This window comes from Phoenix dactylifera, chromosome 13 (assembly GCF_051530095.1).
Source record: "Phoenix dactylifera cultivar Ajwa chromosome 13, Ajwa_hap1_PhDact_Kaust_v1.1, whole genome shotgun sequence".
In the NCBI taxonomy this organism is placed as follows: domain Eukaryota; kingdom Viridiplantae; phylum Streptophyta; class Magnoliopsida; order Arecales; family Arecaceae; genus Phoenix; species Phoenix dactylifera.
This window is the reverse complement of record NC_143202.1, coordinates 24,364,547-24,381,447: the sequence shown is the minus strand read 5'-3', so window position 1 is coordinate 24,381,447 and position 16,901 is coordinate 24,364,547. Positions and strand designations below refer to the sequence as shown.

Below are 16,901 nucleotides of genomic sequence, written 5' to 3'. Positions count from 1 at the left end.
AGCGACCACCCCACTTTATAAAACATTTATGGCATTCTACAGCACATGAAACATGGAATATATCTCCATAGCACAGAAAAAAGGATAGCACTGTTCAGTGGAAAAGAAGTTATTGAGAAGGTATCAGATTCTTACATAGAGGTTAGAGACATGATGGAAACATATCACAAAGAAAAGGACTTTATTGGATAATTACAAGATTTATTAGCCGATAAACATAGCGAATCTCAATCTTAATATAGAGATTACTCGTATTAAATTTGTAGCTGATGCTGACCCAGGAAGCCCTTCGCGTTCAGGCTTGCCTCGGCGTCCTTGATTGCTTCTTCTCTTGGCCTGAAGACCAGGCCAAGATCAATCAGCTTCTTTGCTGCATCTTTGCATGCCACAAGTCCCGGTTGAGTTTCTTCAGTAAAACTGTTTAACATCGGTGTTAACAACTGACACAAAGATCTTCTAAATAATGCAAACTGATAGCAATGCTTCCTGAGTGGAAAGTATAAAATTAGCTGAAGCATGGAAGGGTAAACAATCCAGAAAATATCTTAGAGGCTGCATACATTGCACTGTGGACAGGACAAGATGGCTCTTAGATAAAACATGAGGCCAAGTTCAAGTGCGTAAGTTGCCAGATAGGGTGGATGCAGTTGCCTCGAAAGCAAATTGTAGGGGCAAAAACAAACATCAGGATCAATTTAAGATCTTGACTGATCATTAAAAAAGAGTACAACAAGAAATCTTGATAAAGTATTAGCACGAAAGACGGAACAGAGGCAATTACATGCCAGTGCAGGATGCATAACATATAATTATATAAGAGATGATAAATGATGCGTATCATCCTCAACATCAATGTGGGTAAAATTTCAATGTGAGATCTAATTAAAGTAATGTCAGCTGCTGTTGCTCTTATCGCTGCAACTTCTCATTTTGGATTTATAAAAGCAGAAAAATAGAAGGAAAAACCAATAACTTGGGACAAGATCAGAAGGATTTCACTCTCTAAGGTCAAGGCTGAAAATCCTAGTACTTAACTGACTAGGCAAGATAAGTGGAAACATGTTGAAGTGTAACAGTGAGATCTCATTATGCAACAAAGAAGAAATTTTACTTCAAAATGACATCTGCGATCAAAGCATATGGTCATCCTCAAAAAATAGACAATAAATGGATAAAAAGAAGCTTGTGGACCATGAGCAATATCTAAGCAAAACATAGATGTCTTTATTCTCTCAGATATAACTAACTGTGGCCCCATCAAAGAAGAATGTCACCCTTATCTGTCACTTGCTTTCCTTAACCCCGAGAACTAGCCAAAGTTCAGAATGGATGCCCACCATTCTGGCTAAAAACATGGACAATCATAAAGGGGCAAGGGGACAACAGATATGATAAGCAGAATTTTTTGCATGCCACTGTAGAGGCATCCCAGTGCATGAGGCCCTGCTACTGCAGGTCTGAGGAGAGTTAGATGTAAGTAATCTTACCCTTGCATGTGGAGAGGGTATTTCCATATTTCAACTCTGCTGCACTCAGATCATAATAGAGCAATATTACCGTTCCTTGCCATTGGAGGGTTCAAGCCAATGTCTTGACGGGTGGAAATGGATAACTGGACCTTGTACTTATACCGGCCAAAGCTATCCAAGTCCTCATTCCAAACTAACTAAGGTGTCTTCACATGAATCTTTAAGCATATTGCAATTTAAAAATGATCCCCAATCTTGCATAAGATTACAATCTTCTTACTGGAAAGTTCCTGTCAGACCAGAATGTTCTGACAGAGGAAAAGAATACCATCTCTCCATTTTCACAACTCCCCTAGGATTACTGCTGCACTACTGTAGCTTACTATTAGCAGCTCCAGGCTGGCTGCTACAAGACCATGATAAGCCTTTTGTTAAAAAAAAAAAAAATCAGAGAAAGGAATTAAAGCAGGGTAAGATTTATTTGCCCCATGCAATAACGATAATCATGACTACAAATGTGCTATTTTCAGATAAAAATTGTGTACTACTATAATGATGCAGATCTATTTAATAATTTTAAAACACAAATTAGGAACTACACTCCATTAGAATCGAGTAGCAAGTGAGGTTTTGCAATCCTCCTGCATTAGAATACTATAATTTGACCTTTTTCATATTTTCTAATACCTACTACATCAATGGAAGATACTGTGGTTTAAGAAAGACAAGCTAGTCAAAGCTAGTTACCTTTCTACGTTGTACCCAGGGCAAAGCTTAGCGACAGTTTCGGCAAAGTCCTTGAACTGATATATTCCATTTGTGCATAGGTACCTCCCAGATGCATTAGGCGTCTCTAAGAGCAAGACCTGAGCAGCAGCAACATCACACACATGCACACAGCCCAGCCAGTGATACTCATGAGTGTCTTTTGATCCTGTTTAACAAAATAACATGATCACAATGTACGTATGCATGTAACAAAAACAAAGAGTTATAATTTAAATGTTAATTATGTGAACCTTGTAAGAGTTGTTGGAGGACAGCGGAGCTGGCATTGAGACCAGGCTGCAAGAGGGGACCAAGGCATGTGGATGGGTTGATGGTCACTACATCCAACTTGTGCTTTTCTGCGTATTCCCAAGCTGCTTTCTCTGCCATCGTCTTGGACACTGGGTACCATTTCTAGGGGAAAAATCAATTTAACCAGTATAAAAATAGTACCTAAATTTGAGGGAAGAACATTAACATCATGATTATGGAGTTTTCAAATTTCATATTTGCTTGAACACAACGTGCTAGAACTAGTGACAATAAATTCAATAAAAATCATAGATAAGCGTATTTGAAGATTGTAGGAATTGATCATTGATCATTTTGAGCATGATTAGATTTCTTGGTCTTTTACGGGATTGGCACATCTAAGACTCTAAATATATTTCTTCCTGTTAGTAATAACAGAATTAGAAATATGTCTTAGCAAGATCATACCTCTAACATTTTTGGAATTCTATATAGATGATGAAACTAGAGTTCTAAAGATAAATCACCACAATTTTAATAGAGATGCATGTAAAAATTAAAATCATCCCGAAATTCCTCTAAATATCCTAAGACACAAATGTAAAGTTGATGAAAACTAGAACTTATAGCATGCAGTGTCTCTCCAGTTTTGTTTTTATCCTAAAGGTTGGATTATCTTTTGGCAGCAAGGATTACAGACCTGGTCCTCCCCGGCAGTACTGTACCAGATAAAAGAGAGTCCGTGTGATAGATCCACAACACCGGACATACATACCTAGTCCATCGCAGTGGTACCAATTATCAATTTCAATTTTCACTGTTCAGCAAAATAATGCATTTTTAAATTAAACCTGCACACGAAATGTAAATATTTTTTTTATTTGGTGAACAATGATTTGAGCAGAAAATACTTTTTTCACATTTTAATAATGGATATTATTTCCATTACGACAGAAAATAAAAGGTTCAGTGGGGTTCCATTATTTGGGGATATAGACATCATTGAAATCTTGGTTCTGCATTCCTTATTGCTGACATCAAGCCTAGACATCATATTAATAAGATTAGGGTCTCTAGCTGTTGCCATCTTGCAAATATTTTGTTCTCCCAAATTAAAGCATTATCATCTTAAAAAAATTGTGATATATGTATTGCTGTTTTGTCTAGTTTTTGGTTTTGAGAAGAATTATTAAGAAACATGTATTTCTCTCAAGAAAAATATAATTCTTCTAAATAAAAATGCGCTTGAACATGTTAGTTTTTCTTAACATGCTTGGTGAACGTATATTTGTCTCTCTTACTTATAAACATGGTTTCAAATCAATTTCTTTTTTTTCTATTATAAAGGAAGAGGTAAGCTCATACTATCTAAACAACAGTATCCTATTACTCTACCATTTCATTTCTTCCTGATTCACCAGCGAGACATTCTTTACCAGCACCACTTATAGTTATTTCATTATCACTTTCTTGATATCTACCTTCCTCCTACCCCCGTAATATGTACATATTTCAGTACATTCATGTATTCACATGTTAAAATGATTTCCTTTTATGAGAACACCATTTGAAGAATTTCATTTCTTTTAAGCTGGATTTGGTACTTTATTTTTGATAATTTAACTTTTTACAAGTAGAAATTACCTATTATCTTGGTTTTAACACTAAGAATTATCAATCTCTCTAGTTAAGGGTTTTTAATACCAGAACTGTTTATTAACACTGTGATTGGGAACATGCAATCTTTTATACAGATAGAGCTAATACATTACCTTTTTCTTGAATAGAACAAAACTCTCTACTCGAAATCAGGTGCCAGAGCTAAGAATATTTATATGAGAACAAGTCTCTTTGTGTTAGATGACTGTCCCTTCCAATTCATGAATCATGTAGGATCTCCATGTTATCCTACACGAGGAACTTTACACATGTAGGTGAAATTTTGAACAACATGACAGAAGCACCCTGATGTTCTTCTTCAGTACAGTTGTAAAGCTGTGGAGTTCTATTTGCACATTATATGCAAAGATTTCGCTGGGTAATATGCTCTGGATGTTATAACATAATTTGCCAAGAATGTCAATTTCTAGGTCTCAATTTTACATTCAGGCATACTCCATTCCAAGCATCTTCCACTGAAAAACCGAACATGATAAGTACACTCAGAATCTGGTCTAAACTTTCATCAAAAAATAAAAAATGGTCATCCGGTCATCTGTGATTTATTATAGTTAAGGACTTAATGCCACCATCATGAAGTTAAAAGCATTGGATTCTTACTTGTCTTATTGGACATCCAAATAGGCGAAAGATGGTTAATTATTACCAAACATGGTGAGATCATGATTCACCATAGTCCATAACACACATGATCATATATACCAGCAAACTAAACCATCTAACTAGTCACATATAATTTTAAGAACCACCCTCAAAGCAAGCCTCCTATAATCAAACTTCGGCAGCCATTACCAAGCACAAGCAATTTTATCTAAACATAATGATAAGTAATCAACTATGGCAACCATGGCAGTAATTGTTCAAACAGCAGTCTAACATATGGAATTGTTATCGATTACTTCAGCCATTTGTGGTCATTCTTAGACAACTAAGAATTCGAGAAAAAAATAAACCTAATCATGCACGATCAGCCAGTTTATAATATAGTCAGTGTGGACAACCGATGATCAATTATAAAAATCTGGTAACCCTATGCTTCTCCCATTTAAGCGGTGACCAGATCTATCCACTTACACCCAGCAAAGGAACCAGACTAACATCATTAAGCGCATTAAAGAAACAAGCCTCTCCGGCTTCTACAAGAGAGAAACCCTAACCCTGGAAATTTTGGGAGGGAAGAGAGGACAGAGAAAAACCTCACCTTGCGAGCCTTACAGTAATCGAGATCGGTCCAGCACTCCTCGTCGACCGGCCGCCCCGGATGGTCCCGGGCCCAGCGGGGATTGGGAACCATGGCGGAGATCGAGGAGGTGATCACCACCCGCCGGACTCCGGCCGCACGCGCCGCCTCCAGCACGTTGAGCGTCCCCTGCACCGCCGGCAGAACGAGCTCCCGCTGAGGGTCCGCCGGGTCCTCGAGGGTGCAGGGGGACGCCACGTGGAAGACGCCGGCGCGGCAGCCGGCGACGGCGGCGGCGAGGGCTGGGGCGTCGAGGAGGTCGGCCTCGTGGATGAGGAGGAGACGCGAGGGGTCGCCGCCGCCGCCTGGGAGGGAGCGCAGGTGGGCGGCATCGGCGCCAGGCTGGATGGTGGCGGTGACGGCGTAACCCTTCTCGAGGAGGGCGCGGACCAGCCAACTGCCAATGAAGCCGTTGCCGCCGGTGACGCACACACGCCGCTCCTCCGTCGCCGCCGCCGCCGCCGCCGTCGTTCCTGCCATTGTGTCGATTCTCGCTCTAAGCTCCGTGGTGATTTTGTGGGGCGTTTGGGGGGAAATGAAAGGCGGTTGGAGTTCGCAGCTGATTGCGAGACCATTAGAGCGAAGCATCTTTAAAGCTCCGGTCAGCCACCCCACGAGTTCTCCGGGTGACCTTGTGTGATGGTCCTACGTGGAATAATATGGAATGCCACGTAGATTTATCATTCCGGGCCGGCTCTTTATTCTGGGCCTGCTCAAAAGCCGGATGCCCTACCCGAGCCCAACGCGTTTTAGATAGATCTGGACTTGCCTTTTCCAGCCTATTGGGCCGGATCGGGCCAGAAATGGCAGCTCATTCTTCAAACGGGCCAAGCTCAGGCATGTTATTGAAATTAATAAAGATACTATATATAAAGGATTTGCATATTTCGTGAAAAAAAGAGAGAAAAAAGTGTGATCAACAAAAAAATGAAGAAAAACTTATAGAAAAGAGAAGTCCATGAAGGATATGGAAAAGCTACGTTCCCACTGGTTGGGAATTAGATTTTTTTTTTTCTTCTAAAACCACTCTTAAGTCATCAAAATACATGAATAAGGTCGTTTCCTTTATTAAAGATATAATAATTATTTCACATAACTTTTTTAGAAAAGAAGATGCTCAACTAAACATTAACCACTATGGAATGTGTCACTTTTTTATGGTCAACTAAACATACCAAACTTATTTTCTTATGCATCATTTTTTCAGAAATCAGCTTTCCAAAAAAAATATTTTAGTAAAAAATTTTTTTTTTCCGCAAACCAAATGAGTCGAAAATATATGTGACATTTTTTAAATATCCTTAGAGTCTTACAAAATTATATCCCTAACCTACAACTCTTAAATCCCTAATGCCATGCCCTCCTCAACTCACCATGCCTCCTTGTTGCATCATCCACGCTTCCTCTTGCCGCGATTGCATCGTTTGCTCCGCCTCTTGCCGCTATCGCATGATCTCCTCCTTACCCTCTCACCACCACCATATCATCCCCTCCTTATCTTACCATTGTTGCAATCCAAAAGTCCTAAGGCTCGACCCGACGTCTGAAGCTACCAAGCTCGGGCTTGGCATAATTTTCATTATGCATGGGGCTAAGCCCGACTTGTACTCAGCCCGGCCCTCTTGATAAGAAAGTCTACTTTATTCAATGATCTGGGCATTTAGAGTATGAGTCATCCGGACATTGATATATATATATATATATATATATATATATATATATATATATATATATATATATATATATATAGAGAGAGAGAGAGAGAGAGAGAGAGAGAGAGAGAGAGAGAGATTTGGCTATACTTGAGTGGATCTCCATTTGGATTTGGTTAGATCTATATTGGACATAGAGGTCCCATATTAATAATCCGAGCATTGAATGTGATCTATCATCTTAAAGTACTTACTCATTAAAAATTATGTGATTTAAAGACTTCTATCTTATACATCAAATGGTCAAAAAAATTTGACAATCTAAATAAAATTAAACTATATATATATATTGATCATAGCCTAGGAGTCTAAAAATTATTTAATTTTTGGTGTATAAGTAGTTTAGAGGTAGTAGATCATATCCAATAATCTAGATCATTAATGTAGGACCCTCATTATTCAATATAAACTTAAGCAAATCTGAGCGGTGGTCATTGAATGTAGCCAAATCCAGTTCTCTCCCTTAAGTTATTATTATTATTAGATTAGTATCTAGATTTTATTCTTATTAGTAATCTATATTATATTTATATTAGTAATTAGATATATGATTTTTTTTTTTTTTTTTTGTAATGGCTGCTTTACAAAGTCCTTAAGTATATATAACTACAAGCTTCAATCATTACAGTATCATGGAAGTGTCGACTTAAATAGCATAAACTAGTGGGCATAAACCAATCCCTCCCACACAGCTCTTAACTTGCACTCAACTTCATTGAGATGCACATTACCCCGAGTTGATGTAGTCTACACACATAGCGAGAAAGTTTGAGAGAACCAGGTACATCTTGAGCATCAAAGTAGGTAGATTTTAATATGTATCCCTTATATCCCTTTTTCAAAATTAAACTAGCATAGAGGTACATAATATGTATTTCACAAAAAATTGATAAATAGTAAATAATATTAAATTGATACATAAGAAATGAAAAAAAAGGATATAGAGATTGAAGGCGAATAAGATTGCTAAAACAGAGAGACAGATAAAAAAAATGATTTGGTAGAGCATAGGGTTAGGTTAGAGAGAAAACGATCGGAAGCATAGAAAAATCTCATGGGATGTGAGAATTGGATGCAGGAGAATGGATTGAGATTAGTTATGTATCCTATTTTGATTTCGAAGATGTTCATCTTGATGATTATTGTATAATAAAATTTGAATTGTAAATCAAATAATGTTTTATTCGTAGAAAAAAATGGCAAAACCGCAAAGTCCAACATATTTTTTAATATAGCGAAGAAATTTTCTCCTTCTAGTAATCAATTTTTTTTTGCATGGATTTCCCCTCCAAGAGAGATGGCACGATCATCCTTTCCCGCAAATTTTGATGGCAGTGTAGCTGATGATGGGAGAGGTGGAGGCACAGGCTTCATTATCAGAGATCATGATTCCAGACTAGTGGCGGTAGGGGCTCATGGATCTTCGACTCTTTGGTGGTGTGTGTTGAGCTCAGAGCCGCCTGGAAGAGCATCTCCTATGCCTGACGGACACTTGGTACGGACTGGCTCATTCTCGAGGGCGACTTGGCTACGGTGATCGACTGGATCCGAGGTCGGGATCATGCAAGTGAGGGTAGGCCGCTGCTCCTCGATATTCGTAGATTATTGCAGGAGTGTGGCGCCTATCAGGCCACACATATCTACGGAGAAGCAAATGGTGCAGCCCCACAACGAGACATACCGAGCGACGGGTCAGGGCCCAATCCTATCAGTTAACGTCAGAGTCAACGCCAGAGCTGTGCCAGCATCATCCCCCACCCCCCATATCAATTGGATGAATCCAACGGCCCCTAGTCCGTTAAATGTTAAAACCGTAACATACGAGGGAATTCAATTCCATGGCCTATTCAGAGTGGTAAGTTTTTTTTTACTTGACTCTTGGAAGGAGAGGAGAATAATGTTATAAAGTGTGGCTTCCTTTCCTGTACAGTGTACATGTACATGTACACGTGTTCTTATTTAGTAACAATATTTTCAGAATATAAGTCTTTTTGTGCCCATGGACCATGGGAGTTTCAACCTCACAAACATCTACATCTTTATAAATCCTTGTGTTCTTCTTTGATTAATGTTTTAGAAGGAGTGTTGGACCAATTCAAACAAACCAAAAGAAAATGACGGTGACAAGTGTTGTATCAATTCGTCCAAACATATCAAATATTTCATTAATTGATGGAATCACAATCATCCATCATACAGTACTCCAAGGACTCTAAGTCACATGCATCATATATCGCGGTACAGTAGCCATATACATCAAATAGGTTGTAGCTCTTGAATTAGTCATGCCAAATAGGACGCATTAAAAAAAAAAAAACCAAGAAAAATGATCACAAAGAAGCTCAGTGTGCTTCAGAGATCTTCTTCTACTTAAATAATTTTGACAAGAAAACGATCGCAAAAAATATCGTCCCATTGTTGGATACTTGACTCCGCTATTCTCAGAAAAAATGATAAATAGTTCTACAATAAGATTAAAGAGCTTTCGGACCCGTTATTGGCTTCCTTTCTTAACTCCTTTTTATCTAAAATAGTTTCACAGGATAATATCAGAACTGTAAAAAGATATAAAATATATAAATAAAGTTACCTCATTCCAAAAAGCTTAAAATCACCATTTATTCCAAAAGCTTAAGCTTGTAGGATGAGATAGATTTATTTATATATTTTATATTTTTTTACTTCGAACTCAGGATGTCTACTTTTATACCATGTTAAAATCATCATTTGTCTCAAAAACTTAAACTTACAAAAAAAAATAAATTTATTTATATATTTTATATAATATTTTATCTATTGATATATATGAAATATGCATGTCTACTTTTTCAAGGCAGCTCATACTTTTTTGTTTTTTTTTTTTTTTATGCCCGCACGTAGATAAATTGAAAGTTACATCGTCATGGTCGGCGGGATACAACTCATCTTGAATTGACCCAAATGTTTTTTTTTTTGCTTTCACTAGGAATTGAATGAAAAAGAAATATATATATATTTTTTTCAAAAAACTGTGGCACCCCTTAGGCCTTTCCCGTCCCATCTCTAAATTTCTTTCTTATAAGTTATATCACAAGAATATAAGGGCTTGCGTGCCACCGCCCAAAAGAGTCCCCTACAGGAACCACATGATGGCAACAGGTCACCTAACCAAATTGGGCCACAGAACCTCAGAAACATACCAACAAAATTAGCTGCCAACAAAGTCAAATAATGATAATTATATTAAAATTAAATAGAGAATAGTATTATCAAAATAATTTTCTAATATTTCATTTTAACTGAGTTAAGATCTCAAATAAAACAAATTAACAATATAATTTGGACTTTCTTTTGACTTATTGATCCAACCGAATCATAATAGATTTGACGAGTCTCGGCACAATTTGATCATTTTTTTTAATAGATTTTTTTAAGTGTATGCAAAAGTACATAAATATTGTGAGGCCCAATAGTCCCACATCGGAAAGACTCGTTACAGAGCCTGGGCATATGAGGCGGGTATCTCATAATCCTGCAGACGCGTTTTGGGTGGAAAACAAAACCGGGAAGGGGTGAAGGACGCTTGCGTGAAGCCCCGGAACCGGATAATATCTGGCAGGGGAGCCCCGTGTTTCCCGCCTCCACGTGGGCACTAGGTGCCTCACGTGCTCCGCAGAAGCGGAGGCGTGACATTTGGTATCAGAGCCGAGGACGGCTCTTGTCCGATGGTGGGAAGGGTGTGAGGCCCAATAGTCCCACATTGAAAAGACTCGTTCTAGAGCCTGGGCATATGAGGCGGGTGCCTCCTAATCCTGCAGCTTGCGTGAAGCTCCAGAATCGGACAATATCTGGCAGGGGAGCCCCGTGTTTCCCCCTCATGTGGGCACTAGGTGCCTCACGTGCCTCGCAGAGGCGGGGGCGTAACAAATATTCTTATAAATTCTTTTTTTTTGCGTGTTTATCCGTAAGGATATTTCAATTATTTTGATTCTAAACTATTTATTTTTTAACAACTCAGACGATATGAGTATACTTGCAAAATAAGTATTTTATAATACTGCATATGCAAATAGTAATTTTACAACAATATTCATATAATTTTATATATTTAGAAGGAAATAAATGTAAAAAATCTTCCACAAAATTAACTACCAATGAGAGGGTAATCACAGGCAAAAATGAGCTCGGAATAGTGTGCCAGCGGCACATTATTAGAGTATGCGGACTATGCTTGCGAGATCACTTTATCAAGCTATATTTAACTTCTGTTTGCTTTGCAGATAGTTTATATTTGTTTTCTAAGAAAAAAAGTAGGGCAAAATCAAACCAACTTTATTAGGAAAAATGAAAGGTAACATGATGAGGGTTCTATTATATTTCTTTATATATAGAAAAACATGGGCATGCCATCAAGATTCCTTTCATTGAGAATATTACAAAAAATTATTTTTCAATTTTAATTGAAACTGAATAATCAAAAATTTTAAAAAATATTTTTGAGAACATAAATCTCATGTATTGGTCTATTATAGTGGATAAAAAAAATGAACTTAACATTTTTTTTGGCACAATAGCGGTTCACGCCCGACGAGTGTGTATGCGGACAACAAAATCAGAAAACAAAATACTGTATAAATCCTCTGGCAATGATACGTGGTCCACCCAGACAAAGCCTCCCAAGTGGTGAGCCGCAAAGAAGGTAACTCGATCAGTTGGCAGCACCATTCGCCTTCCTGTATACGTGGGTGGCCCGGTGGAAACTACACTCCTCCAAAAAAACTTAACATTCTTTCGGAGAGTGAGGAAGGGAGGGACACCCACCCATGGTGCATAATTTTAGATTTTTGAGGTTTCACCATCCAAGAATCAAATCCACAATCTTTGATTGCTGAACAGAAATCTCTTGGTACTAGTCTAAAAATTGTTTATCGATTAATTTAGAAGAAAAAGAGTTTTATCGATTCGTTTCGTTCCAAACTCTTCAATTGATCACTTTTAAAATTCAAACTAATTTTGACATAGTTTATTCGAGGGAGGACAAAAGGGCTTGCTACCTTGCAGGTGTTTGTGCCTCCAAAGGATGAGGCCCCTCGCACAAGTAGATATTTGGGTCACAAATAGATTGATGATTTAAGAATCTCGATCCAGGGATATAAATAGACAAGGTCAATCTGTTGATTGTTTGAAATGGTGGTGGAAATTATTGTTCACGTACTCTTTTTGGAAGGATGCGGAAATCTGTTCATACTATCGAAGAAGACTTTCTTTGGGTGCAGGCTTTTTTAATCAATCTTCGAAGAATAGATGGCTTTTGGATCATTATTTGATATTGCCTCTCCTCCTGTTGCTATCAAGAAAATGGGAATTTGGATTAATGACTTCTTCTGGTGGATTTGGAACTTCAGGCATTTGATTCAGTTGTCTTCAGTTAGACATGCTGATGTCAAGGATACTATTGAATGGAGATGGAGTAAAGATGATGCATTTTTAGTTAAATCTTTTCATGGCTTCTTGAATGTTGGAGGAGTTCTTGTTCCTGATTTCAAGCATATTTGGAGTTCGGTTGTTTATTTAGAGTTCAAATAAAAAGTAACCGAAGGTCGACGATTCTTACAGACAGAGATATCATGAAAGAGGAGCAAGAGATCTCAAACTAGACGGTGAAGGAGCTGGAGGTAGTAAATAAAATCAGATATAGAGAGAAAAAAAGCTGAGTGATGGTAAGGAGAGACAACCGAAGATCTGAAGCTGAGAAGAAAAATAGTGAAGAGAATATGCGGAGAAACTAGGATCTGTGGATTCACCAAAAATAGAGGGTCTTTGGGTGCTAATTCACCAGAAAATAGAGATCGATAGATCAACAATGGGGGTCTTTAAAGCTTATAGATATAGCAATGACATTTACAGCAAAAGCGAGAGAGATGATGAAGATAGATTAGGTGATCGGTGGCTCTGATACATGATAAAATATTTACAAAAGAAGAAAAAAGAAAAAGAGAAAAAAATAGAATCTTGTTTTTCTGGTCCATCACATTCGGTACATCTCAGGGATTATATATACTAGTGTACAAACTCTAAATAAAAAAAATAATATAGGTTGATATAAGATCATGCTAATAAAGACAAATATTACTGGCTGATACAAATTGTTATATAATCCCTAAAATCACTCTAATAAGATCATACTAATTAAAAAAAAATAATATAGGTCGATACAGTATCATACTAATAAAGAAAAATAGTATGGGCTGATATATGTTGTTACGTGATTCCTAAAATTGCACTAATAAAAATTAGTATATCCAGCTCTTGAATTGAAGTCTTCTTACTAAATTAACTGCCAACTTTTCTAATGATTGTTTTACATTCCATTGCAACGCGAGGCATCGCATATTTTTTTACTATGGGTCACGAAAGTGAGAGAGGCCGAGCCATTCTTGAATATCTGCTCCATTATATTCCTCAATGAAACTAGCAAGACTTTTTGTCGAGAATTTATTTTCCATGTAAAGTGAACCCTTGAGTGTTTAAAGCATGAGTATGAAAGATTTGCCGAGGATGCGTTTTAAGTCTTCCAGACAGTATTAAATTTGTTACAAGTGGAGTGGTCTTTCTTCTAAGAAATGGTACCATACAAAAGATATGTTTTTTTTTTTTTTTTTTTTTGTGTAACGGCGGCTCACACTATAGATGTAAATGCGGCTAACAAATCAGAAAATAAAATACTACGTAATGGCCCTAGAACAGACCCACTTCCAACCCAAACAAAACCACCAAAGTGGTGGGCTACATAGGAGACCACCTAGTCGGCCGTCCCGTTGATCTCCCTGAACACAATATGCTTCTTCTCTCGCTGGAAGTTTGACTATCCAATTTAACCTTTGCGTCATGTTGGTGTTGATGAAATGGATATGCACTTCCGCCATAGCCATTAGTTTTAATCTTAGAAATTCGGCAGGCAAAACCATCTTAAACCAGCAGAAAGAGACAAGAGAAAGTTGAGTTTGAAAATTACTTCTAATCTGATTCACAAGTAGTCTTTTGGGTCATTAATGGCGTAAAATGACCTTATATGCAAATCATGGTGACCGCAACAATTATGTCCAATAGAAGGCCACCCCTTGATGCTAGAATTGTCTTGAACTTTGAATTCAATGAAGTGAGACATGACACACAATACACCGATATATGGTCGGTCGAAGTTGTCCTCATTTCCCAAATTATCTTCAAGTTTACAGGATATGTTGGAATCATTCAGAGCTTGAGCGTGACATGCTTGAGTTATATATAGTTGATTTGATTCATCCTTATACTAGTTGCATTCATGGGCATGAGTAGGTGGTGCCAATAATTTCAAAAGACCACGTCGCTTGGTTTGATTTTAGATGTTCAAGTTTGATTTTATATGTACAAATTCCAAGTTACAGAGACTGCAAGATTTTTTTCCCCCCCTTTTTCTAAAGGGACACAAACTGCAAGATGCATCTTAAGATTCTTCTTTTCTTTCACTCTCCAAAAAGTTAACATTTTGTAAATATACACAATAGCGAGCTTGTTGAGGGATGCTTGTGGAACCTCACCTGTTTCCAAATACTTCTAAGCATAGCCAGTCACACCCATTATAGGATCTCAACATCCAATTCCTTCCTCTCATAGATGGATGTTCACATTAGAGAGAGAGAGAGAGAGAGAGAGAGGTTGCCATTGTAAGATGATAGGATGAGGTAGTTTTATTTACATATTTTATATTTTCTTGCACTCCCTCTCACATGTGGGCCGGACTTTCTTTTAATGGGCGAGCCCAACATGTGAAATTTTTAATAATGAGGTTAAAGAGTAAGAAGACAGGATTCGAACTCAGGACCTCTGCTCTGATACCAGGTTAAAATCACCATTTGTCCCAAAGCTTAAGCTGATAGGATGAGATAGATTTATTTATATATTTTATATTTTCTTACATTTGGAACCTCCCATGATTCCTTAATGGATACCTGTGCTTGTCTAGCATTCTAATGAGACATGGTCTAGCTTTTTCCCTAAGAAAGGGCCAAGTAGGATTGGCCATGAAGATGGAGGTTTGATGGATATATGAGTGGTAGAAAGGCAAGGAGATTGGGCTAGGTGAATGACCCCTGCAGCCAACTTGAATTGAGCCCATTAAATGCAAAAAGGTTCGTTAGGCAGGTTGTGAGGTGAGAAGAAGGAAGAAAACAAGATAAATAAGTAGGTGGTCCTCGTTGTCTTCATCAAAAGAAAGCGATCACACGTTTCACTTTGACTCCAAAACTTTCACCATGCCTAACAAAAAAATTTTCCCCACCCCAGCCCCACATGCCTAACAGAAATGTCTCTCTCCTAGCCCCTGCTGATATATTATTACCCAAACCCCTTGCCCTTACACTTATATACCTCATTCTTGTGACCTCAGGAATTTTAAGAACTCAGAGACTTGCGAATACATTACAATAATAATCATGGTGTTTTCCAAATTATTGAAATTAATATCAAGTAATCATGTCCTTAATTGACCTAATTATGGTATGTCGAACCGGTACCAGGACCTGTACTGGTCGGCGGACGGATCGATATGGTACCGGTTCAGTACCGTACTGACACACAGTATGTTTGGGCATATATACCCGTTTCGTACCGGCATGCCCCCTCCCATTTTTGAGTTTTTCAAGTATAATTAATTGGTAATCAATATTTTTCAACCTTTTCAATGATTTTAAGTCTAATTTGAAATTCTTTATAATTTTTTTTTTGATATTTTGATGTTTCTATGATTTTGATTTAACATCTTGTTGTTTTAAAATAATACAAAATATAAAATGATTATTGAGATGCTGCATGCTACAAAAAGCAACATGAAATATCCTCAAATCGAGTAGTGAGGTTAAAAATATAAAATAATACAATCAATTACATATATTTAAAGAATAACAACATACCGATATCTAAAATTTTGTCGAGTGGTGACGTCTCTCATAGAAATCCGGATCATTAGCATAGTCAGGAGGCACGCCAACCCACCCCTCTACCAAATGACGTTGTAGTCTTATATATTTATCCTATAAGGAATGCGGTTCGGGTTATAAGCATTATCGAATCTCTTGCCGAAGCTTTGGCTCTAAGAGGTGTCCTCTAACTGATAAAATAGTTATGAAGAAGTTTATTCGAATAAACCAACAGCAAAATCCAACCCCTAAGATGTTCTGGAAGATACCTTAGACGCACTATATCTATATCTGTATGAATCATAGGCTGCTTGTGGCTGCGAGTAATAGGTTCCAATATATGATTCTTAACTTGATATGTCTACGGATCCTACTTCACATGCGAGGTCAGCTGCAGCTGCATCGTATCCTCCTGAATGACCTCGAGGAGCATGTCTCCTATATATAATCGGATCCTCGTGGGCTCTACTAGATCGTGTACCGTGGTCTCTATCTTGTGTAGCATGCGTAAATTAGGACTCGTCGGTGAATCGAAGACCACCATGCAGCTGTGTCTTATAAATGGTGGTCTCATGTCCTCCACTCTCTCTTTGGCCAGTAGATCTATTACCACCAGAACTGCTACTTCTGGTCGCTGAATTTGAGCGAAGTGGTTCCTCCTCCACACTCTTCATTGGAGCTGTAATTGCCTTTGTTTTTCTCTTTTGGTGTGTTGGGTAGCTACTTTCTTACCCTTCGTGCCACTCGCTGCCTGTCTATCCTTTGTGCCCCTCTCTGGCTAGTTATGTTGGGAGAATGTATGTCATCCTCCTGACCGAGTCGATCGAGGAGCGTAGTGGCCTCG

The 16,901-nt window shown here is 38.0% G+C and overlaps 1 protein-coding gene across 2 annotated transcripts; it reads right to left on the bottom strand.

Moving 5' to 3' along the window:
• Nucleotides 1-91: 91 nt before the first annotated feature.
• On the bottom strand, nucleotides 92-6,050 carry LOC103701606 (NAD(P)-binding Rossmann-fold superfamily protein). Of its 2 annotated transcripts, XM_026802432.4 has the most exons (5): nucleotides 5,371-6,050; nucleotides 3,190-3,264; nucleotides 2,489-2,651; nucleotides 2,217-2,403; nucleotides 92-417 (listed from the first exon to the last, which is right to left on the bottom strand). In XM_026802432.4, exons 1-5 carry the CDS (start codon nucleotides 5,995-5,997, stop codon nucleotides 255-257), a joined length of 1,215 nt encoding a protein of 404 aa, XP_026658233.3. In that variant the 5' UTR covers nucleotides 5,998-6,050; the 3' UTR covers nucleotides 92-254. The 2 variants fall into 2 exon arrangements, with proteins under 2 accessions (XP_026658233.3, XP_008781962.4); XM_008783740.6 differs by lacking the exon at nucleotides 3,190-3,264 and having other exon boundaries at nucleotides 5,371-6,045.
• Between the last annotated feature and the right edge of the window lie 10,851 nt (nucleotides 6,051-16,901).